Source organism: Simochromis diagramma, unplaced genomic scaffold (genome assembly GCF_900408965.1).
Source record: "Simochromis diagramma unplaced genomic scaffold, fSimDia1.1 OVJJ01000026.1, whole genome shotgun sequence".
Taxonomy (NCBI): domain Eukaryota; kingdom Metazoa; phylum Chordata; class Actinopteri; order Cichliformes; family Cichlidae; genus Simochromis; species Simochromis diagramma.
Genome location: NW_024386985.1, coordinates 5,657,361 through 5,680,568, shown reverse-complemented (window position 1 = coordinate 5,680,568; position 23,208 = coordinate 5,657,361). Strand labels below are relative to the sequence as shown.

At 42.5% G+C, this 23,208-nt stretch overlaps 1 protein-coding gene across 11 annotated transcripts in view; it reads right to left on the bottom strand.

The window, feature by feature from the left end:
* Positions 1-23,208, bottom strand: part of unc13a (unc-13 homolog A (C. elegans)) — a 44,090-nt gene that overhangs the window by 19,052 nt on the left and 1,830 nt on the right. For 8 of the 11 annotated variants that reach the window (XM_040039889.1, XM_040039893.1, XM_040039890.1 and 5 more), the window contains exons 2-24: positions 18,829-18,858; positions 18,637-18,736; positions 17,189-17,306; positions 16,833-16,956; positions 16,412-16,482; positions 16,252-16,306; positions 15,496-15,525; positions 13,724-13,919; positions 12,425-12,544; positions 10,193-11,014; positions 9,586-9,679; positions 8,639-8,685; positions 8,385-8,463; positions 5,294-5,299; positions 5,041-5,115; positions 4,723-4,942; positions 3,475-3,702; positions 2,822-2,963; positions 2,166-2,335; positions 1,919-2,034; positions 816-979; positions 536-689; positions 276-344 (exon numbers count right to left, since the gene is read on the bottom strand). In XM_040039889.1, the coding sequence (XP_039895823.1) occupies positions 276-344; positions 536-689; positions 816-979; positions 1,919-2,034; positions 2,166-2,335; positions 2,822-2,963; positions 3,475-3,702; positions 4,723-4,942; positions 5,041-5,115; positions 5,294-5,299; positions 8,385-8,463; positions 8,639-8,685; positions 9,586-9,679; positions 10,193-11,014; positions 12,425-12,544; positions 13,724-13,919; positions 15,496-15,525; positions 16,252-16,306; positions 16,412-16,482; positions 16,833-16,956; positions 17,189-17,306; positions 18,637-18,736; positions 18,829-18,858 (3,230 nt within the window). The remainder of the gene's footprint in view (positions 1-275; positions 345-535; positions 690-815; positions 980-1,918; positions 2,035-2,165; positions 2,336-2,821; positions 2,964-3,474; positions 3,703-4,722; positions 4,943-5,040; positions 5,116-5,293; positions 5,300-8,384; positions 8,464-8,638; positions 8,686-9,585; positions 9,680-10,192; positions 11,015-12,424; positions 12,545-13,723; positions 13,920-15,495; positions 15,526-16,251; positions 16,307-16,411; positions 16,483-16,832; positions 16,957-17,188; positions 17,307-18,636; positions 18,737-18,828; positions 18,859-23,208) is intronic. The other 3 variants (XM_040039895.1, XM_040039899.1, XM_040039900.1) reach the window with 1 other exon arrangement.

The following is a 23,208-nucleotide window of genomic DNA, read 5'->3' as shown; positions in this document are numbered from 1 at the left end:
ACGGCGAGCCACAGTACATGAATTCACATCTGTGCTTGTCCAGTTTTTTGCATCTGTGGGCACGATCCAGCATGGTCAATCTTCACTGGCAGCAAGCCCTGTTCTGACTGTGTGGGCGTACATGGTTTCCCCAACGTGTCTGTGCACGTTTCCGATGAGCTGCCAATCTGATTAACACATTTGCCTCCTCAAATTGCTTCTGATAAAGAGAGACGTGCAAGGACGCAGAGAATCATTAGTTATAAGCCAGAAGAAATTATATAAGAGTAACTTACCCGGTACATGGACAGGTCGATCCTCAGAGAGTTATGAAGCTGATCGAGGAGCTTGACAAATCGCTCTTTCTGTGGGTAATAAAAGAAACGCGCTAATAGATTCTGTGATTAAACATAATGAAGATAAAGAGGACACGACAAAGGGAAATAACAGAGAAACTATGCCATTGCGATAGTTAGGGGAAAATTAGTATATAAAAGTATTTAATTAATAAAAGTATGACATCTAACTTTATTGAACCAGCTAAATGTTGACTCACCCCAAAATTAGAAGCAGCAAAGCGGTCAGAGGCAGAGACATTGTTGGTTGCCTGGGTGGTGTGGGCGTAGTAGGCATTGATGTTTGCCAGCAGGGTACTCATCACTGCAGGCACACCTGGGCACATGTACTTAGATGACAAGCAGGCAAAATGGCTGCAAATGAGAGGAGGACAGGCAAATGTTAGATTTTTATCTAAACAATCTACGATGCGCCTGAACACATGGGTCTTTCTTATAAACGGTGACGTTCTGGAGTCGGGCAGTCAGCCGGGAACCTACGTCATAGCCTGGTAGATGGACTCGACTCCATAACGCATGGCAAACTCATCTACGATTTCCTGGGGAGTTTCCTCAAAGTACACTTTCCATGCATCATCCCCTTTGGCATCAGGAATCTTCACCACACCATTATTCTGGATGTCCGTCACATAATGGAAGAGATTCTAAGGAAAAGAAAGCAGAAGGCGGCGTGAGTGAAATAAAAGAGAAAAAAGGCTTGAAAAAATTCAAACAGTTATCACTCGTTTGTAAACAGTTCAGCCATTAAGACAGAGCGCGCTATAACCTCACAAGCTGTTGTGTCTGTTGGCTCTGCTGCATAAAGAGCCATAAACCCACATTATGAGGCCAACACAAGGTGCTGTCTCATCCATAAAACCTTACACCACTGTAAAATATTCTGAGTGGGTTTATGGGCACTTGAGAGGCAGTAACAGTGCCCATTTGTCAGTTAAGGTCAGCTAATGTGTTGTGAGTAATGGACTGAGTAATGACTCCATACAAAGTTGGGATTGGTCTACAATCAATCAGCAGAATTTCTGCACGAACCCAGAGCAGAAACGTGTGTGTGATGCCTCTATCTTTACCTTTATCCAGAGTACTAACTCAAGTTTAATGGGTCAGTTATGAAAGTGAACATCAGTCAAGCAAATTAACTAGTTTAGCTTGGCTCATTTAAGACAGCTTCACACACACATATTCATAAACGCAGGCCGCGAAAACAACATTACACACTTTTAACAAAAGCTAATTTTGTTTGTCGAAGATTCCTGTAAACCTAGCGTAACGGTTTCAGTCAGCACATAGCAAATAAAGAGAAGCGGTTCATTTTGACTCGCATTTAAACGACTGCTGCAGTCTGTCTCTTTACACCGCAGACACGACTATGTGCAGAAAACAGTCTTTTTCAGTGTGAACGTCATTGCCTTACCTGCTAAAATTAGTTGACATTTTTAGGCAGCCCGTTATGTGGAAAAAAACTATATTTGTCTATGATGCACAAACGGCGGACAAAGGATAATCTGACAAATAAAAACAAAGCGGTTGAGAAGCATTCACCCTCTTTAAATGCATGTTCACTCACAGATAAAAAGCGAGTTTACCTCGTGCAGACAGGTGTACTGAACGTGATACGGAGCAACCGTTTCCTCGCCTTTGATCTCTACACTTATGTGCATGCGGATGGCCCCAGACACAGCGGATTTGTCAGTACGTTTGTCTGTGAAGAGCGCAAAACACACAGAAACACAGTCACCAGGTCTGCGTTGGAAAGAAATGATGGGTGATGAGATCCAGTATATTAAACGGGGCAGTGTACGGAGAAAGAGGAGTCGTGCCAATTCAACTGACCCAGATTATACCAGACGTCCATCTCTCCGCTCAGAGTGCGGACCTCGATGATGGTTTGACCGAGGAAGTCGTCGGACTCTCGTTTGAACTTCTGCTTCACACGAGACTTAATGTCATCATCTTCATCCCACACTCGCACCTTGATGCGGTCTGAAGAGTTGTGACATTCACTGCAAAGACCAAACCGGAGAGTGAGCCAAATATACTAGGTAAACTGGCAGTTAGACAAGAAGGGCAGATTACTAGGGTGACTCGTACGTATCATATTCTTCAAGCGTAAACAGAAATCACCAGCCTTAAAAATAGACCTTGTTTATTTAACCTCCTAGGATCTGGCGTTCACATATGTGGACATCACATTTTGGGTTGTCTAGACCAAAATACTAAATTTTGCTCTACAAGAGCCTGAGATTCACTTACAAGGACATTATACTGCCACTGCTCTATCGAAATTTAAAACTAATGTCTTCATATGTGGATCTCATTTTTCTCAGAACCAAAAATCAAGTAAAAAAAAAAAAAAAAAAAAAATCACAGAATTCTTTGTTTTTGCAGTCATCAGGTCCCAATCAGCACAAACAGCAAAGAGAAATTAAAAGAGTTCGGTTCTTAGGAGGTTAATTAACAGTAACCATACAAAAAAGCCAATGACTTACAAATTAAATGTCTCCTCCCAGACGGGGTTGAGGTTGCCATAGATGGTCTTGGTCCTCTTTTTCGTCTTTCCAACCTGGACGGTTACATACGGATCACTGGAACCAGTTTTATCCTTGGCTTGTAGACCCTGGGCACACAACACTAGGAAGAAGGAAAAAAAGCCAAGCTGGTAAGGCCAGTGGGTTTATGCAGCGGTCCCCAACCCCGGGGCCTCGGACCGGTACCGGTCCGTGAGTCGTTTGGTACCGGGCCGCGAGAGTTGAGGCTCAGGTGTGAAATGTATGGTTTTTATCGGTTTTCAGCGTTATTTTATTATCATTTTTATCGTTAACTCTGTTTTCTTGGGTCTTTTCACGTGTGTTATGAATAAATCTTCTTTTTTTCGGTACCGGTACTAGTTTTATTTTGTTGTATTTATCCGTGACACCTTAAAGGCCGGTCCGTGAAAATATTGTCGGGCATAAACCGGTCCGTGGCGCAAAAAAGGTTGGGGACCGCTGGGTTTATGTATACGTGTGCGTGCGTGCGTGCGTGTGTTTGGATGGAAACAGATGCCTCTTAATTCAACTGACCTTCTGAGCTACTGCCCCACAGACGCCACCTGTGCTCACTGCATATAAACAGCAGCTTGTCTCTTTTTATAGACACAAACCTGTGATGCTGATCTTGGCCGACCATTTAGAGGTGCCATCGAGCACGCTCTGTTTGATCTGCTTCATCTGGGTGACATGTGTGGACTTGGGGACGGTGAACACTTCCTGAATGAGTTCAAAGATCTCTGGTTTGTTCCTCTCACGGATCTTCATGCGATCCTTAAGAACCATGATGATATTTTGAGTTCGGTCCTCGGCGCCGTGCTTGGAGCTCTTCTCTGCCGCTCCTGGTTGGCAAGAAAATTGAGAAGTAAAAGAATCAGATTTGTAAACAAAAACGGAAAAAGGTGCCATGTGAGATGAGAAGTGAGCTCATGCTTACTGATCCTGAAATCATGGTGGATAAATTTCTACAATTTTTCAGATGATTTCAAACGAATATCATAACACTATAATAACAACTTTGGTGTATTTCATGAAATATAAGAGGATGCTTTTGCAGGGCTATAAAATGCTGAGTGAAAAAGATAGAAAGAGAGCGAGGCGGATCACAAGAAAAGACAAATGGTTTGTAATATCGTCTCATGAAAACAACGAAAATAGGAATGTAGGAGTAAGAAGAGAAGGAGGACGGAGGAAGGCTCTGTGCTTGGCACTGACAAATAGACAGGAGAGGAAATAAATGGACTACATCGTTTTCTATTATTAATAAAAATAAATAAAAAGAACTGACACCGCAAAAAGTCTAAAACGGAAACTCAGCAAAAGGGTATTTTCTGCGATCCTTTCTCACTCTCATGTCTGTAATCATTAAAACCACATTGACACACTTCATATATCACTGACAGATGCATTTATGACAATATGGGCAATTAGTTAAGACGCTTCAGAGCCAAGGAATCAAACAGTGGCCCTCCCAGACAGTGGATTACCCACTCTACCTCTTCTAAATTCAGCTGAACATCTAATTGATCTGTTCACTGATAGCTGAAGTTGGCATCGGGTCTCTGATGGAAGGCCAGTGAAAAAAAGATAACCTGTCAGTATTAAAAAACTCATAAATATAATGTCTTTAAAAAAAGTGAAACGATTAAAAATGATAATTTATAAAAGCCAGCCGGAGTTACTGGTTGTATTTATCTGAATTTACACCGTCTTTTTGCGCCAGCAGTGACTGGGAGTGTTTACCCGCTGCACATATGAGCTGCTAAATTTAGATTTCATTGTCACGTTTGTAAACTAGTCACTTCACTTCATTAATGCTTTGGGGGCTGAAATGGAGTGATGCCTCCCGGCGTTCATCTTACTTTGCAGACAGTCGGCGTTGAGTAGATCCTGGCACTTCTCGTGGCATTTCACCCCACACTCAGTACAGCGCATGCCCTGGCGAGCAATACCCCAGAGGAGTCCCTCACATTCATAGCAGTACGTGGGTGTGGTGGCTGTCCACACCTCAAAGTTGTGTGGGGTGGTGCAGGAAATAGGATATATGAGGGCCTGGAGGGTCTTCTTATAGACATGACTCTTCTGCAAGTTGTAAGAAAGATAAGCCCAAGGTCAGCAGAGTTAAAGCTTATGAGCAGAATTTGAAATAATTTAATTAAAGAATATAAATGTGGACTGACCAGTTCTTCATTATGTAGGGTACTTGATGTCAGGGCTGAGGTGATGCCCGCCTTCCTGGAGTTCTGGACCAAGGACTGTGTGATGGAAGAAGGGTGGTCAGTATAATATCTTCTTTAATCGTGATAAATCTCAGAGTAGGAGATTACAGCTGCATATTTTTGTTTGGAGTGACCACTTTGGTCGGTACCAGAAAACGAGTATATCTTCATAACCAACTGCAGATATTTCATAAACAAAAGGTGCGCTACTCACCATAGCCTGTAGCAGTGAAGTGAAGTTGGGAGAAAAAAGGTAGAAATGTATTAGAAAAAGGCAACAGAGGAGAAAGAGGTTTACCCAGAGAATTACAATTGCAAGAATGGCTGAGAAATGGATGCACTTTTTATGCATATGTGGTAGTTTTGTGAAAAAGCAACAATGAAGCGATTAGGGAATCAAGGGAGACTGGGATTTTTCAGAAAATCTCTGCTGCATTTCCACCTGAATATTAGATTTCTGAATGAAATACTAGTTGCTGCTCATTCAGGCAGTGTTCCACTCTGATAAATCAATAGCAGACAGTCTGACAAGTTGTTTGTGTGTGTGTGTGTGTGTGTGTGTGTGTGTGTGTGTGTGTGTGTGTGTGTGTGTGTGTGTGTGTGTGTGTGTGTGTGTGTGTGTAAAAATGAGAGTGATGAAAGAGGTGCACCTGCCTGTCAGTGCATGGTGGGTGTTTATGAGCGTGGCACTGAGCTTTGACTGGCAGCTGATTTAAGAGTCGGCATTATTTCAGCTCCCAGTGCACAATGTGATTTGGCATCAAAGCAACAATTTGACATATCATATGCTAAATATGCTTATTGGCTTTCCTGCTGTGAGTTCGATGAGAAGACGTAACCACTCTTGTGCTGTGAAAACAAAAGCTATAGACAGCAGCTAGCATGGATCTGTCAAGAGGTGACAAACCAGCATATCTACAGCTATCAATAGCATGTTATGCTTAAGATGTCAAACCAAAGTGTGAAACCACCAGTTGAAACTCCTAACAGGGTTAGTCAGGCCTTAACTTTTAGTCTTTATGACAAGCAAAGTTAAGCTTGTTTATTTAAGAACAGCAGGATCAGTTTTTCAGACACATTTCAACGTTGCTTTATGATGCTTTTATTTGGTAATATGGTATTAAGTTGTAACTATAGCTGTGCATGTATCATGTGCATTATGTAACTTATTTTGTTTATCGATGCTGAATCGCTTAAACTGATCCCAATGTCTCTGACCATGCTTATGATTGCTAACAGATTACTGCAGTCACTCGCTTACTTTTAACGTGAAAGTTGTGCCTTTTGAAATGTGACTGCAGCACTGAGGCAGAAATTTTAAGGCGAATGCTTTCTGTTTCGAGCTAGCATCACCCTAGCTGGGCAATTTTAACACTGCCCAGCTGGTAGTTGCCAAGTATTTGCAGACAAGTCAGCATCTTTGATGCAACCCACTGTCGACTGTGGCAGTCACAGGGAGGTTTTTGGTGCAGCACCCTCTATGCAACCATTTTCCTCCGGTGCCAGGAAGCTACCTCCAGCAAACACTTGGTTACACGTGGTTACCAGATAGCAGTGTTGGGGAGTAGCAGAATACATGTACCGGCATTACGTATTTAAAATACAAAATACGAGTAACTGTAATCTGTTACTGTTACCGTTTAAAAAGGTGGTATTCAGAATACAGTTACTTTGTTGAAATAAAGGGATTACACGGCGGTCTTTTCCTGTTTCATATGTTAGGCCGGTGTCCTGCGGGTTTTAGATCTCACCCTGGGTCACCACACCTGAATCAAATGATTAGTTCGTTACCAGGCCTCTGGAGAACATCAAGACATGTTGAGGAGCTAATTTAGCCATTTAAATCAGCTGTGTTGGATCAAGGACACATCTAAAACCTGCAGGACACCGGCTCTCGAGGACTAACGTTCCCTACCCCTGTGTTAGGCTGTCCCCTCTCTATTTTTGGTAATTCCACGCCGGCGAAAACTCCAACAAAACACGCATTAAGAGGCTCTAATTCCTGGGTCTCAATCTCGCGGCCCATGTCACCTCTACTTGCGGCCCACATAATGACGTGACGAAATATTTTTAAAAATTATTGTTCAAAAAATGATTTAATATGAAGGCAACAGGTAGAGTGTTACAGGCATAGCCCTAAAGAATGTAGCCTCATGGGCAGCGTAGCCCAGTTGTAAGTAAGCTATTAAGACTCGACTCTACACTGTGTTCGTGTTTTTAGCAAAGTTGACCCAGACAACAAAGTAAAGCTTGTTTTCGGCTACGAGCCCGACACGAACCCGACGTATTAGCCAGAGGACCCTTTACTACGGTTGGGAGCTGCGGACCTGTTTTATATACACACGGAATAGTTTTCTATATGAGATCGCTGCAAAAAGTGCAGCTTTACCTAATATCCACCTTACTGTTACTCTTTTTATATTAAGATTTAAAAATCTAGTTGGCATTGCTATGGTGAGTAACCTTCAGTAAAAGTAATAAATCACACAGCAATAGTCATTCATGTAGTTGTAAAAAGCATGATAATCTATCAAGTAATCCAAAGTATTCCATTACATTACTCTCATTGAGTAACGTAATGGAATATGTTACAAAATACATTTTGGGGAATGTATTCTGTAACCTGTAGTGGATTTAAAAGTAACCTTCCCAACACTGCCAGATAGTCACCGATTGGTCTTTAGCTCTGTGTGAATTAGGATTAAGCGAGTGATAATAATTAAATGATAAAAAAACCCAAACTGTGACAACCAATGTGCTCTCAAAACCTGAATACACTTGTGGTTTTCTTTTATTCGCACATTCCTTAGAATGACACGGAGATACAGAGTGCGTCTGTCTACATTCTAAGAAAAGTGACAATAGAAGTCTGCGAAAGATTAATGTCTGTCAGAGTTGTGTTGGTAATGAGATAGTGTCAAAAAGGCATAAGGATCATAGCATGGTGGGGTAATAAAGGTCTGTTATATGACAGCATGTAGCAGACATCAGCGTCAGTCAGAGAAAACCTCTGGCCTCTGCCGCTGGCCTCTCTGCCTTGCTTCATGCCCTGTCAGACTTTAACAGCAGGGCAATGCATTTTCTTTAACGGCATGGATGCAGTGGAGTAAAGGACAGAGAACAACAGGAGTAAAAATAGTAGAATATTAGAAAAGATCGTGAAAATAAACATAGTAGAGAATCAGACAGAAAACAGGAGTAACATTTAAGGATGAGAGCACGGACTGCTGAGCCAAGTGAGATGGATCTGAGAAATGTGAGACACTTAGTCACAGGAACATAAAGAGATTAGTGCAGAAACTCACCAGATCGCTGACCAGAGGCATTGCTTTTCTCTTCCTGAGGTCTGGCATGCTGTCAATACTATACAGAGCACCACCCATCCTGGAGAGAAAACATACTTTAAACATCGGCTATATTTTCAGCTAACAGCTGGCAGCTAGAACCTTCACCGTGAATAAGTTACAAAATAAATGCACTGAGACACTGGTCTTTCTTTTTGGTCGGTAAGTTATAGATTTTCAATAGCTGCAGCGGTGTCAGCCTCATGGTTACTTACCCTGCTGACAAAAGCAGAGAGGCAATGCCAACACTTTCTCCTCGGGCCTGTGGAGAAAGAGAAGGAAAAGATGAGATGGAAAAACCGGGAAAAGGCAGCCTTCCAGAAAACTACAACGCTGTAGTTCCAATTGTAGTTTGTAGTTCGCTCAATGACTGCAGGTGTTCTCAAAGTCATGATTTACAACAGAGTGAAAAAAACTACACTGTGTGTATTTCTTAGTGAGTGTGGGGATTATTGACATCAGCAGTGAGTTCTGTGTTTGTGGAAGAAGATTACAGCCAGATGGCTATCCGTGTAATCATTTCTCTAATTCTATCTGCTCCATTATTGAAAGACATGTTCTTTGTCCGCTTGCCTCTTCAAACAATGACATGCGGCACTGATACTAACGTCACACTATACACAGAAATAGCCCTGATTGATACAAACACCAGGCTTTGGAAAGGACGCTTAACAGACTTGCAACAGCTTCCTATGTGCGTCTTGCGCTCATCATAAATATCTGTGAGCCATACAGATACATACGATACAAATTAGATTTATTAACACACTACAGGGCACACCCACCTGAGAGCCAGCTCCTGCCATGGGTAATCAGAATGGACTACATGCATTCGCTACGAGGATGGCAAACAACTGAAAAGAAAATAATGAAATGGCAAAAACAATACAGGGGGTAAACAGAAACTATCAAACACGAGACAATATAATCCACAGCTGCGACCAAAAACTGGGAAAAATGACAGACTAGTCAACGAAAGCTGGAAAAATACAGAGTAAGAACAGGACATGCAGGGATTGATGCAACAAGGCAATCAGCAGAGCAGCAACAGAACCGAACTCTAAGATCCGTTCCTGCCAATGAAGGGATTCACCTGACAGTGACTGCAAGCAAGAGGACCATACAAATAAACTGAACACACACAGACACATCCTGGCAGTACCTCTTGTAGTTGTAGTCGTACTCTGCTGAAAAGTCGAAGCCAGTTGGCTTTAGCTCTGGCAGGACCGGGCTCCATGATTTCCCTTTTTGGGAAGCTGAAATATGGTTTGAGAAAGAAGTCAGCTCACAATTGCCGCACGCTAAGTCAGTGAAATGAAGAGGTGAGCAACATCTGTTAACCACAAGCATGCTGATTGGTATATAGGCTTTAATACAAAATTATTATTATTCTTATTTTGTCTGAAATAATAAAAAAGTGCGTCTCTCTAAAAATACGCTTTTCCTGGTATGTGAATACATTATTTTAAGTGATTTTATCTCCATATAGTAAGTGGTTGGTTAGTGTTAACTTTAAAATTAATTATTTTGTGCAGGTGTTGTTTAGGCTAATACTTGCTGGTAGGTAATTTTAGTGAAATTGGATGTAAAGGGAAGTGTCTTTGGAGCTGAGACCACACATACTGAGTTGGTGTCAGTAAAGAGTAGTGACCCGTCCTTGTCCCTTTACTGGTGTTTTCATGTGTAGGTCATAGCAACTTGAAGTACATCTATACATAACTACATATGTAATTTTGACATTTTCCCTTTATAACAATATGCAACTTCACCTTGCAACAGGAGGCTCCTCTTTCTTCTGTTCAAGAGCCAGAGGGACACTCTCTGTTGCCGGAGGAAGCTCGGGGGGCTGAGGTTCCTCCTTTGGCACTTCAGATTTGGGCTCAGGCTCCAGAGGCTTGCTGTCTGGAGCTGGAACCTGTGATGTAGTTGTGGGGGTGGGTGTAGTTGTAGTTGTGCCAAAGAGATCCTGCTGTGTGGGTGCAAAGGGAGGCTTGGTGGAATCTGCAAGAGAAGGGGCCATTGTGCTGTCCTGTGAGACCGGAGGTAGGCCAGCAGCCGTGCTGGGAGACTGAGGCCGATCCTGGGCAAGTCGCTGCTGATGCAGCGACGTCTGCTTCTCCAACGGCGGCCTGGTGGAGGAAAGACCATCAGAAGGGGGCATCACGGTGGGGGCAGTGCTTGTGGGTGTGGGGGTATAGGGAGGCTCCTGGTCTTCACTCAGTGTGCCATCCAGTGGATACATTTCTTCATCTTCCTTATATGACATCTCCTCCTCTTCCTCCTCATAGTTGTAATCTCCCTCCTCCCCATACATGTCTCCCTCTTCTTCGTCATACAGAGCCCCCTCCTCCCCTCCATCTTTGAGGTAGCCTCCCTCATCGCTGTAGATGCCTTGGTGATCCTCACCATCCCAACCTGGGGAATCTTCCTTGCCGTAGCTGACCGAAGAGTGGCAGGAATGATAGGAGTCGTTCTCATCGTAGAATTCCGAACCTCTCAAGCTTTCACCGTCCTCGGGAACGAACTCCTCGCTGAGCTGCGAGCTGCCTCGACTCAGCTCGCCCGAAGAAGCGTAACGACTGTCTGTGGGACTGAAGGCAGGGGAAACGAAAACACGTGTTAGATAAGCCTTTGGTTATTAGGTAAACTATATCTATTTCCACGTTTGGGTGTCACAGAGATACTAAAGGAGCTTGTGTTGGGACCGGAAAGGGAGAGAGCTAACCACCAGGAGAAGAGGAGTGACTTTAAATCACACCCAGAATGGGCTTTGGACTAGTGATGCAACTGCAAGGGGACTCATCTGTTTAGTAACAGGAATGCTTACTATGATTGTTAGTTCAAACACAAATTTGTACAGAATCACACGGCATACAAAAGCACACTAGATTGCAGAAACACAACGATGCATTTTTCATAAAGTAAACGTTTAAATTGTTTAATTTAAAACAAAAGAAGTTAACCTGACGAGGTTGAGGATAATTTAGCAGACTGGTGGAAAAAAGCAGATAAATTCACAATGATAAATGAAGCCATTAGACTGAATCAGCGAGAGATATGAGACACATAGAAAGATTATTTCCTTAAACACTCTGACAGACGCACACAAACACCGGCTTTATTGTTTTCGGCTCTATTGATTACAGTCCTGCTGGTTTAATAATGCATAGTGCACGAACAGTAAAGGACACAAAAGTATGGCTGAATGGACAAATAAATACTCAATCACAACCCCCAGTTTTCCTATTCATAACCTATCCTGCAATCTCTCTCTCTCTCTTCCGTCTCAAAGACTAACACAGACAGTGACAAATGCTTGCATAATTTGTGAGTCTAAACACATGTCTGCCCTCTTTCTTCACAAAGAATGTAAAACAAAACATGATGAAATGAAGATGAAAAAGAACGCAATCTGTCTCGGCCTCTCTGCTCGGCCACATTATTGGGCTGACGGGCTCCTGCTGTCTCACAAGTGGAAATTAAATGTGTATAATTACCAAGTATGGGACACCCACAATAAGACAGGGCCCTTCTTAAAGTCTCACATACAGGGTGAAGCTGTAATAACAAGCTGTCATGAAAACAGATGGGCACGCTCACACAGACTCACACGGGCAGTTCTACAAACTCCAACAGACAATTAACCTCTCTGTCTCCGACTGTTACGAAACACCACACGCACGCATCCCGCCGATCGCTCACCCACACATGTAAAGACGACACAGCACAGAACTTCTAAAGATTGAGGGGACAAGCGTGATCGTTTGTGATTCTTCACAGGAACACAGTAAGGATAGATGCAGGTTCGGTAGTTTCCTCTAAAATATACAGAATATACATATACAAAGATAGGGTAAGAGCGCATGCATGCAAGCACAGCGAGCGAGGAGGACGGGACAAGTCCACCACTGACGTCACAGCGAGACGGAGTCACAGGCTGGAGCAGAAGGAAGAAGAAGAGGAAGAGGAGGAGAAGTTAGAGACGAGGTACAGAGACCCACCTATCGGACAGCGAGTGCCTACTGTCTAGAGAATACTGACGACTGGTGCGCCGGCTCGACCCTGAGCCTGAGTCGATATCACTGCGCCCGTTGGTGGCCGAGTCTAAACTATCATAGCGTCTGGTAAGAGGAGCAGGGGAGGAGGTGGGGAGGAGGGGAGAGGTGGGAGAGGAGCATCAGTAGAGCTCAGTGCAAATATTGGAAAGACAGCTATAACTCAAACTGAGCCTCTGTGCCGCCTGCTTAACGATAACTTCACAAAGTTGTCTTAAAACATCAGTCAGGCGTCCACATGAACATGAAAATATCACTTGCTGTTATTCTTCCCGCCAGCGTTTAATGATCCACAGCAGTCCTGGCTCAATCTTAATTTGGAGTTAATATGAGGCTGAGGTTATTTAAACCAAATGCAGATATTCCCGTCATTTCAGTGGGAAATTTCATCTTCTAGGGAATTTTGCACTAACAAGCGAATATCTTTTGAACACGGCCTCTTTGCTCGTCTAAATCAGATTATTGAAAACTCATATTAACTTCAGATGAATACATTTGCACGGGACAAGGAATATGGATTTCACTCATCATTTACACTGGAAGTGGATGGGGAAGGGCTCTCTTTACAGAGAGTATAAAAAGGAGAAACAATAACAGCAAGTACAACCTGCTGAAAATATGAACCTGTCCATTAAGCTTCTGCACAAAGACGTCTCACTGACGCTGAGATTTATTATATCCATCTCAGCCTTGACAAAGCAAATGGTCAAACTTTCAATTTAAGCTTTTCTGAGAAATGCATGAGTTTAAAGCCTCTCCTCCTTTCATATATACATGTCTAAAGTGACGACCATTATGTTCAGAAATCACAAGGGGTTTCTGATGCTCACACACTCGACGTGCACACACAGATGCAAGCACGCGCACACGCATTCGCACGTGAAAGATAACCACAAAGGCCCGCTTCATACAAAACCTGTATACAAGAACTCTGCACCCCAGCATGCTTGTATACACTGAGGCCAGGGTTATTCTCTAGAGAAGGAGAGCACAGTGGGACATGTTACTATGTACAACACAGTGCAACAAAACAAGGCCGCAGGGGCTCACTTGTCTCATGGCTATGAGCTAGACGGGGAGGAGTGCTCCGTTTACGAGCAGTGTGATGTTAAATTCACAACGTTAAAACATTTAGATCTTCTGTGTGACCAAAAACTCCTCTCTCTATGTTGCATTTAAACTTTATGGTGCACATAGGCAAAATAAAACCCTGTTCTTCAGTCTCAGTAGTAGTACGCCTGTTACCTCATAGCTCTGTGATCATAGTCCAGCTCATTGATGTCGTCAGTGTAGGAGTGTCTGTGGTGCTGGTGCCTCATGGGATACTGGTGCATGGAAGCATTGGGCTGGGAGGTGGTGTAGTAAGGAGGTGGGATGCTGTTACTGGTCTCACTGCGGTAGTCGCTGTCCCTGTCATCCACTGCGCTGTCTGGGTCCTCGTCTGTTCACCAAAACAGCGGGAGACGGAACAAAGTGAGGTTGGCGAGGCAAAAAGATGACGACCATTGAGTACATTGAGTGTGTAATGAAAGAGCTGGGGCGTAGAGAAGGGGGGTGGTCTTGTTTCTTTTCAGATAGTTGAAGTCTCTGCTCAGAATCCAGTTTTTTTTCCTTCTCATTCAATCCTAAATGAGAGCCTAAAAATCAGGGGGAAAACATCTGTAGGCCTGTGACTATGTAATTCCCCTATAATTAAATGGAATTTTAATCTATTTTAATTTAAATTACAATGTAACTGTATTTACCTACAAATACTTAAAGATTGTTAGGCTAGAATAAAAGAATAACAAGACACGTTTTTACAGGAAACAGAGAAAACTGTTCTTTTACGGTGGCCCTGAGAGGTCAAACGGACTGCAACTTAAGAAAACACCAGCAATAAGAAAAACGCTGCAAAAGCACACAAAACACAACGATAATAGGAAAAACGACAACGGAAATAGGAAAAAACAAAACAGAAATAGGAAAAGCGAAAACATAAATAGGAAAAAACAGATTTTTAAAAGCACAAGAGAAGTGTCTGGGGAGACAATAAACGGACGGACCAGTTGCAGGAACCCAAAACTAGTTTTATCATGATTCATATAATACTGATGACGGATTTTTAGGCTAATAGTTAGGCTAGCACACTTACCTCTCATCTTTTCTTTCCTCACAAAACCAATAGATCCTCCACTTCTTTTAATTGTCTCCCAGCGCAATTCTTAGCATGTTTTGGTTCCTACAACTGGTCCGTCGGGTTATTGTCTCCCCAGAAACACTTCCCTTGTGCTTTTGGAAATCTGTTTTTTCCTATTTTTGTTTTTGTTTTTCCTATTTATGTTTTCGCTTTTCCTATTTCCATTGTCGTTTTTCTATTTCCATTGTGTTTGGGTGCTTTTGCTGCGTCTTTCTTATTGCTGGTGTTTTCTTAAGTTGCAGTCCGTTTGGCCTCTCAGGGCCACCGTAGTTTTTGATCTTGTTTTGTAGATTCTGTATAATTATTTTTAAATTGTGAAACTTTTTCCCCACGCAGTCTTTTATTAAATGATTCATCCTATCCACAGTATGTCTTCATGAAAGACTGACCTGCTGCTAATAAACCCATACAGCTGTGAGATGTTTGATCAGGTCGACCAGCGGGTTGAAACGATTTGCAAAAGATTCCGATTTTGTGGAAACAGAGTTTTAGACAGTTCAGTGCCTGAGATGCAAGTGGGAGTTATTCGGTTATGTGCTTCCTGTCTCATAATGAATCACTCGAAAATAACTCTTCTTTATCTCATCAAATATGTATGCATCCTGAGTTTAGCTAGAGCTGCATTCAATTTCATTTTAACAGTTTGAGGTATTATTGCAAAAGCAAGGGTATGAGGTGAGGGGAAGTTCAGGGAGGATATGTGGAGAAGAAATACTTTTTTGGCAGTTAATGGTCTCTGAGGAATACTATGCAAGGAGATCATTACATTAAGTGAGACATGGACAATAAATACAGAATTACTCCAAGTTGTTAGCAGAACTGCATGAAAGAAACTTACTTTGTTGATCTCCCCACAGACTCCAATTACCTGCGAAGAGATAAAGGAGTCGGAAAAACCAAATTAGGTTTGGGCCACAAATTAAACACACAAGCAGTCAACAAAACCAGGGTAAACAAACGAGGAGGATCGTTAGCCCTCAGAAATAATTGTTTTATGATGTAAATATGTGTGGAGAGAGTTTATAAGTGGCTGTCTATGTATGTGTGTGTGTGTGTGTGTGTGTGTGTGTGTGTGTGTGTGTGTTTGAGCAGAGAAAAACACAAGGTCTTTAGAAAAAACTGTTTTTAAGGCAGCTGGCCTCGATGCAGTTAGGTAACACACACATCTTCTTTGCACAAACACAAGCACCGTGATGCAAACCAAACCCCTCTCTCCACAGGTCCACAGTATCCACACAGTTATGCACCTGCTCCCAGTGTCACCACTGCCAGACAGGCGGACAGGCGTGGGAGTGTGTCTGACACCCCCCATATGTCATCTCACATTCATCACGGATCTATCACCTGTAAGTCATTCTAGTGTTCAGGCAGGCATGTATTTGTGATTAATCTCATCGGCTCTCCTTCCTCTCGCCAGCTAACCTTTCCTTCATCTATTAGCTTCATTTCAACCTCCTGTCTACATCTCTTCTCAGTAAGCTGAGGAGCCAGAGGAGAGGGAGTGGGGAGAGGAAACACAGGAGGCATAAAAAGGGCACAGCAGGATCGGGCGCAGGAGGAGGTAAATGCAGAAGAGGAGGCTGGCGGCACTCACAGCACTGTGTGGATGGTGCATGTAGTGGTCGCTCCTGCTCTTCCTGATAGGCGTACTGAGGCAAAGAAAAGCGGCAACAACAGACGAATAAGGAAACAATACAAAGCAGAAAAAGTTGTGGTAATACAGTAAAGAGTATTCAGCAGAATAAAATTCTTACATCTTGATCTCTCATGGCATTAAGTTGTTCAAGTTTCTTCGCCCAGTATCTGGCCTCTTCCTCTGGGATGTCTGCAGAAACAGAAACACTTGAGATTCTCCACTTGGCACGTGAAATATTGGGCGCTACGCTGTAAGACTTTGTGCTGATACTGTTTTGCCAAAGTTTAAAGTGAATTTTCTCAAGTTATATCAAAGAGTAGGGCTGGCATTAGAGGGCTAGTTGTATTAGTAGTAGAAGTAGTAATAAAACTGCATCAGGCAACTACTAGAAAAAGTACTAATAGGAATCATGAGACAGTCTTTAGAGTTCTAAAGTAGCAGCAGTACTAATACTAGTAACATTTTTTGAAAAAAGGAATTCAAATTAATACAAAATAAATTAAACGTTATTATTGACACAACACTGATAAATGTCAAACCTAGTGGCAGCTCAAAGCGTGTGTCGAGCAGCAGCCTATGAAAGGTCGGGTCTTTGGTTCCACAGATCTCGTTCTCAGCCATGATCGCATTGGAGTCGAGGGTCAGCCACTGACCCGGTCCCTCCTGGAAAAGACAGAAGGACAAACATGCCTGCAGCAACACTTACTGTGTGATCAATACGTATTTTGGCACCTCTGCCCTGGATCTAATTTGCTGTCTTCGTACAAATGACCATTGCCATCAATCTTCTCATCTACGGCTTAATATGTGAGTTTGAGTATGCTAAATTCAGAAATGCTAGTAAGCATTGCCAATAAAACCAAAGGTCTGAGTCAGAAAGATGAATGTGGTGAACCTCATTGGACTGCCGTATGCTGCGCAGGGGGATCCATAAGGTGCCCACCATGGTGTCCCAGATCAGCCCCTTGTTCCACACCTCCACTGTGAGGCCCAGATCAAGGCGGTTTATTTCACTGCTCAGTAGAGATGGCGGGATAAGAAAAGGACAAGCAAACAGAAAAATGAGGAGGAATAAAAAAAAAGAAGTTAAATACAGAATACTGTCATGAGCTGAGTGGAGGCTTGGGCTGTTTACACAAGACTTTTAGCAAAAATACAGTTTATTCCTCGAGGAGCTGAATTTAATCTGGTGATGGATATGCACCATGATTCAATCTGCTCAGGGAAATGAGTCATTCAGCATGAAGATGGAAAAGCACAGGTGACAGTCAGCCAGGCTCCCGACAACATATAAGTGACTGCACAGACAGAAACTATCTATATTTATGTGTGATAAACAACAGTGAACTCAAAAGCTCATATACAGCTAACATTTGTAATGCAACTACGTATCTGGCTTGCAGGTTATCAGCTCACTATGCATCTCCCGTTACTGAACAGTGATGCTCCTAAGCTAGGTTTAAATGAAGAAAAAAACCTAATAATGAGCGTAAAGTGCTTCCTTAGGAGATGAACACATCTTCAGGTGACTTTGCTGGATGGTGTGCTGGCCCCGAAAGCTGAAAAGTAGAGGAAAGCCCTTCTTTAAAGATATTCCTTACATTTAATTTAGCACCATGACTGTAGCAGAGTTTTTCTGTTGGATTGATATTCTGGAGTTTTAAGGTGTTAATAAAGCTTGAATGGGGAGAAACTTTCATGACTAGATGTGTGAAATCTGCCGGAGCAGAGCAAACAGCAGCAGAGGTGTTATTTCATCCCATCACTCATGAGTGGAAGGGAGGCAGAATGGCAGCAAAAAACAGAAACAAAAAAAACTGCGACACAAATGTTACAGCTGACTCCCACAGCACCCTGATAACATCAATTTCACTCCTCACGTGGGTGAAACTGGACATCACGCAGGTTAAAGACAGCTTCATATTAGATGTCTGAATTCTCACATGCACGTGCACCAGGTAATGTCTAGGACAGTTCAGGGCTGCAGAGAAAACGGGTTTATTTTCACTAATTAAGAATATGTTCACATTATAAATGTCTTATGGAAATAAAACAATAGAGCTGATAGTTTAATAAGGTAATGCAGCTTTGACTCTTAAAAGGTTGTCTCAATTCCAGCCGGCAGTTAAAAACATCAACGCCACAATACTGTCCTCGTTTCATGCATTCTTCTCTTTTCTTAAAGCTGAAACTCGTTTTATGACAATCTTGGTTGGAGACTTGGCTGTGCTATATTGGTAGCTGCTAAAGTAGCCACATGCCGGAGAGGTGTGGAAAGTTTGCCTTATTCCAACTTCATTCCCTGGATTTTTTTTTTTCATTGTCAGGACGAGAAGCACTCACAACATGAAGTCCTGCTCCCAACATGGCTGACTGCCACGGACAGCGATGGTTGTGCTCTTAACATTCTGCACCTTCAGGGTCACGTATGTGTTGAATTTCTCTGCGAAAATGAACAGATTCAAACATCGGTCTCGATGACCCCAGTGTTTTACAATCAACAGCTTCATGCAGTACATCCGTGACACAACTCACCTTGTGGTCCATCAAGCTTGCCTTTTTTCACTGTGAACAAATTGAGAAAAGAAAAAGGAAATTAGCCTGTCAGGGTTTTTTTGTGTATTTTTTAAGAGATCATATTCCATCATCGGATCTCAAAGGCTTCATCCTGTGCTTGCAGTGCGAGCCTCTGCCTGTAGCTCATGTGCATCAAAGTATGGTTGCTTGGTGACTGACAGTAGTCTGGTATTTTACAGAGAAAGTGTGAGGTCTACAACTAAACTTTGCTCTTTGAGCAGATGCCAGGCTCTCAATATGAAAGACTACATCCGTTCAGCAGGAGACGTCAGGGTCTCTGAGTGACTTGTTGGATGGACAGATGGCCTGAACGATACCCGTGTGTTTTCCATCATGCTTGTCAACACAGGCTGATGGATAAAACACTGAACAGTTCTGCAGTTTATTGTACACAACAGACGAATCTCTGCTGAGGTGCCACAGCCATTTTCTCCACGCAGGGTCTACTGGAGGTACCCAAATGACTTTTAAAACCACAGTGACGTCAAAAGCTTATTCATTATTCATTTAGTCTTGCACCCTGCCGATTCCCATCATCCCCATGTTCAAGAGTGAAGTATTAATATTCAGCGGACTGGTATTTAATCCCTGATGATTGCTTCTTTTCACTGACGTTAGGTTTAAAGAAAAAAATACAGGCTACTTAAAATCTATCTAATGGAAATTCGGCAACATGCACGTGTGAACGGATGTAAAGAAGAATTTCTTTATATTGCACAGCCTACAGCCCGACTCACTAATATAGAGGAGGAAAGTAAATAGAAAAAAAAGGCAAAAAAATACAGTTTCAAATATGATGATGACAAAGAAAGACACTGAGTCATTTTCTTAGTCAGTGACAGAGAGCAGGCGCGATAATCATTGTGGAAAAATTGGCTTCTAAAAATAGCATCACCCCAGGAAACCCCTGGGATCACTCTTATCACTTAAATATTATTCAGATTCAAGAAACCAGTGCCAGAGTAGGAAGTGTCGTGAAGCATGTGTGTTCTTAGCCAACATCAAAGTAAAGTCTCCTTCCTGATATTTTAGCTGCTGACAAGGCAGTCGTGCCAAAGGGGTGAGGAAGGTTCACTGCACTGAACATGCATTCGACAAAGACGAGCTCAAATGGGTACTTTGCTTTTAAGTAGGCAGTAATTGACAGATGCACCTTCGGCTGCACCCTTGCCAGCACTCTCTCTCTCTCTCTCTCACATATACAGTCCTCTCCTCACCAGCCATCGGTCCTCTCTCCCTCTCTCTCAGTCAATCACTCGCCCCTACAAGCTTCCCCTGCCATGTGGTGAGTGTGCACGTGTGTTCCCTTTCTATCTCTTTCTCTTGTGCTCCATTAATCTCTCTGTGGAGCCGGATGCAGGCAGAGTGAGCTGCATCCCCAACACTAAAAATAACCACTTCAGTGTGACAGGGGTGGGGGTGGGGGGTGGGGGTGCTGGAAAGTGGAGAGGTGTGTGTGTGTGTGTGTGTGTGTGTAAGAGCTGGGGGAAGAGGGGTGGGGTGGTGGAGGGGTTACTTGCTCACAGGCATGAGACTAAACCAACACTGCTGTAGCTAGTTACTGCTGCGGTGTGGGTGAAAAATAAAGAGGGTTAGATATTTTGTGCAAAACCTCCACAGAAAATGTTGAGTCGGTGCCACGGTGATTACAGGATTTCATTTTCTCTTTCTTCACTCGGGGAAATTGGACAAATACTTTTACTCGTGCCCTGGTTCAGAGGAGCTAAAGGGGCTTTTTATTTCTTTTTATTTCATCAGAGCCATTATACTGACACCAGCAACAGCAATATCAACCTGTAGTACTGAAGAGGGAGCGCACAGAAGGAAATTACAAATATTATAATTAAAAAAGAAAAGAACACTGATTGAATGGTCATTCATTAAAAAAAAAAAACAGCTTGCAAGTCTAAAATAATTGGTGATTAAAGCTCATCCCTGTTTTCTAAATAATATTCAGTCACAGTGACCTCAGTGCAACTAGAAGTTGATGGTCTATTAATAATGTTAACTAGTAAATAAGGTCTAAGTAGTCACTAATGTCTACCACAGGCTTTCAAGGTGGCTATAATTGAACCAGTACTTAAAAGCTTTTACTTGAGCCAGACGTCTTAGCTTTTAGACCTACAAAAGAGTGGCTGTAAAACAGCGGGGCGATCATGTGCAGTATAATAGGATAACTGAAGAGTTTCAATCAGTTTGCAGAATTGATCTTAGCACTGAAGAAGCACTGGTGATGGTTACGAATGACCTTCTTAGGCCCGATGGCTGATAGTGGACTAATTTTTGTGTTTCTGCTGTTAGCCCTCATTTGATACAGTTGAGTGTAAGATTTTAAGAAATGTATATGTAAATGGGGAGTCTTGGAGTTCCACAGGGTTCTGTGCTGGGACCAATTCTATTTACATTATACCTGCCTCCCTTAAGCAATGCTAACAGAAAACACAGAATACATATTCATTGCTATGCAGATGATCTTCAGCTTTATTTATCTATGAAGCCAGATGACATTAAACTACATAAAGGGGTGGTTGCTCTGCAATTTTTTTCTCCCAAACCCAAAAAACTGAGGCTGCTACATTTGGTCCTAATAGCCTTAGAAACCAGAAACCAGTATCTGTCAGTATCTGGTCAGACACAATGTTTTAGGCGAAGGTATTAGTAAGTAACAATGTGATCATCAAAAATGCTGCAGTGAGACTGATGAGTGAGGGAGAGAGTGAGAGAGGGCTTATTTCTATTTTCTTTTAGAATTGAATTTAGCAGTTTTTATAGTATCTTGAAGACTTCATAGCACAATATTATCCTTTTAGAGTGATTCACTCTCAGACTGCAGGCTTACTTGTGGTTCCTAAAGTTTCTAAAAGTAGAATGGGAGGCTGAGCCTTCAGCTTTTTTCTGTCTTCTGTGGAACCAGCTCCCAGTTTGGATTCAGCAGAGACACCCTCTCTGCTTTAAAGGTTAGAATAAAACCTTTCCTTAATGTTTAAGCCTACAGTCAGAGCTGGATCAGGTGAATTAACCAACCTGTAGTTATGCTGTTATAAGTTTAGACAGCTGCAGCACTTCATGTGATACACCGAGCACTTCTTCTCCACTGACCTCTCTTTTACTCCCCACGCATTTATATATGCCTGTAGCATGCCATTAAATTTGTGTCTTCTCTCCTTGAGCCCATTGTTTTTCACCTGTCTCCCTCTGCTCTCTTTTTCTTTTCTCTTCCTCCTCACACCCCCACCCAGCCATGCTTTTGTCTTCCCACCGCTGCAAAGTGCTAGCTCGTAGGTTGTTTGATTGCTGGGGTTTTCTCCAGAATACTATAGGGTCTTTATCTTACAGGAAACCTTACAGTATAATACCTGCAACAAGAATTAGAGTGCCATTATGCTAACTGTGTTGAGAGAGCACAACTGCCAGTCAGCGGTTTAAAGATTATATATAGCATATACAAGACAGAGTATCTACAGCCTAAGCATTGTTATCAACAGAATGTGAATGCTTCATTCTAACTGTTGCACATACTTCAATTAATAAAAAATTGCCCTTCGCTGTCATCTTTTTTTGCTATGATTGCTCCTGATCTTTATTTACAGTACAGTAACATAGCAGTGTTTTCGAGACAGTAAAAGACAAATGTAGTCAAGGTTTATATGGTGCTAAATTATACAGTAATGCTAATGAGCGCATGTGCCATGGCTCACTCATTTATAGAGCTATAATGCCTGAATTTGCATCTTGCTACAAAGCGTGACAGTAAGGATGGCTGCCATCTACTTACTCAGCTTTTGTAGCACAGTCCATCATTTCACAGACCAGATCTAACATCATGAGACACACACACACATCTCAGCAGGCAAACTGTGTGACTGCTGCAGTCCAGCATGACAGCCCATACTGTTCATCCCATAATTCTCTATTCTTCTCCCATCCACCATGAAAGGAAGAACATAGTATCAATATTAACCTAGCTGCAGGCCTATTACAGTGTGTTTAGAAGCTAATGAGAAAATGCCAGCAGAGACCTAAAATACCAATGGGGTTGCTATGCCAACAAAGCTTCAGGACATAAAGGGACCACCAACGAGCCTGAATCTCAATCCTGACATCTGTGCAATCAGCTCCAGCACTGGTGTCAGCAGCAAAGCAGCCTCTTTGCAAACACCAAGAGCCTGTTATAACCTCTTGTTAAATCTCAGGAAGACGCTCGAGGAAATCCCGTTTTTCATCTTTTCTTCACTAACCCTTAAAACACAAAACTTATCAAGCCTTTCAGAATTGGAAATGCACCAAAACTCTGGAGAGATTCTCTGCATAGCACATATTTGATCCTAAGCATTAGAA